Source organism: Phaethon lepturus, unplaced genomic scaffold (assembly GCF_000687285.1).
Source record: "Phaethon lepturus isolate BGI_N335 unplaced genomic scaffold, ASM68728v1 scaffold43129, whole genome shotgun sequence".
NCBI classification, from domain to species: Eukaryota; Metazoa; Chordata; class Aves; order Phaethontiformes; family Phaethontidae; genus Phaethon; species Phaethon lepturus.
In genome coordinates, this window is record NW_010563533.1 from 506 (window position 1) to 712 (window position 207).

The 207-nt window shown below is 67.1% G+C and overlaps 1 protein-coding gene across 1 annotated transcript in view; it reads left to right on the forward strand.

The window, feature by feature from the left end:
• Positions 1–75: 75 nt before the first annotated feature.
• Positions 76–207, forward strand: part of LOC104626631 (lamin-A-like) — a gene marked incomplete at its 3' end in the record, with an annotated part of 340 nt that continues 208 nt past the window's right edge. Inside the window, exon 1 of the mRNA XM_010294594.1 lies at positions 76–207. Within this exon, the coding sequence (XP_010292896.1) occupies positions 76–207 (132 nt within the window).

Genomic DNA, 207 nt, shown 5'->3' on the forward strand with positions numbered 1-207 from the left:
TGAGGCAGCTGGGTGGGTGGTGTGGGGTGCCGAGCCGTGTCCTGTGCCGTGTCCTTCGCCTCGACGCCGGGCCCCATGGCGACGCCTTCGCAGAAGAGGAGCACCCGCAGTGGGGCTTCGGGGACGCCCTTGTCCCCCACCCGCATCACTCGCTTGCAGGAGAAGGAGGATCTGCAGGAGCTCAATGACCGCTTGGCCGTCTACATC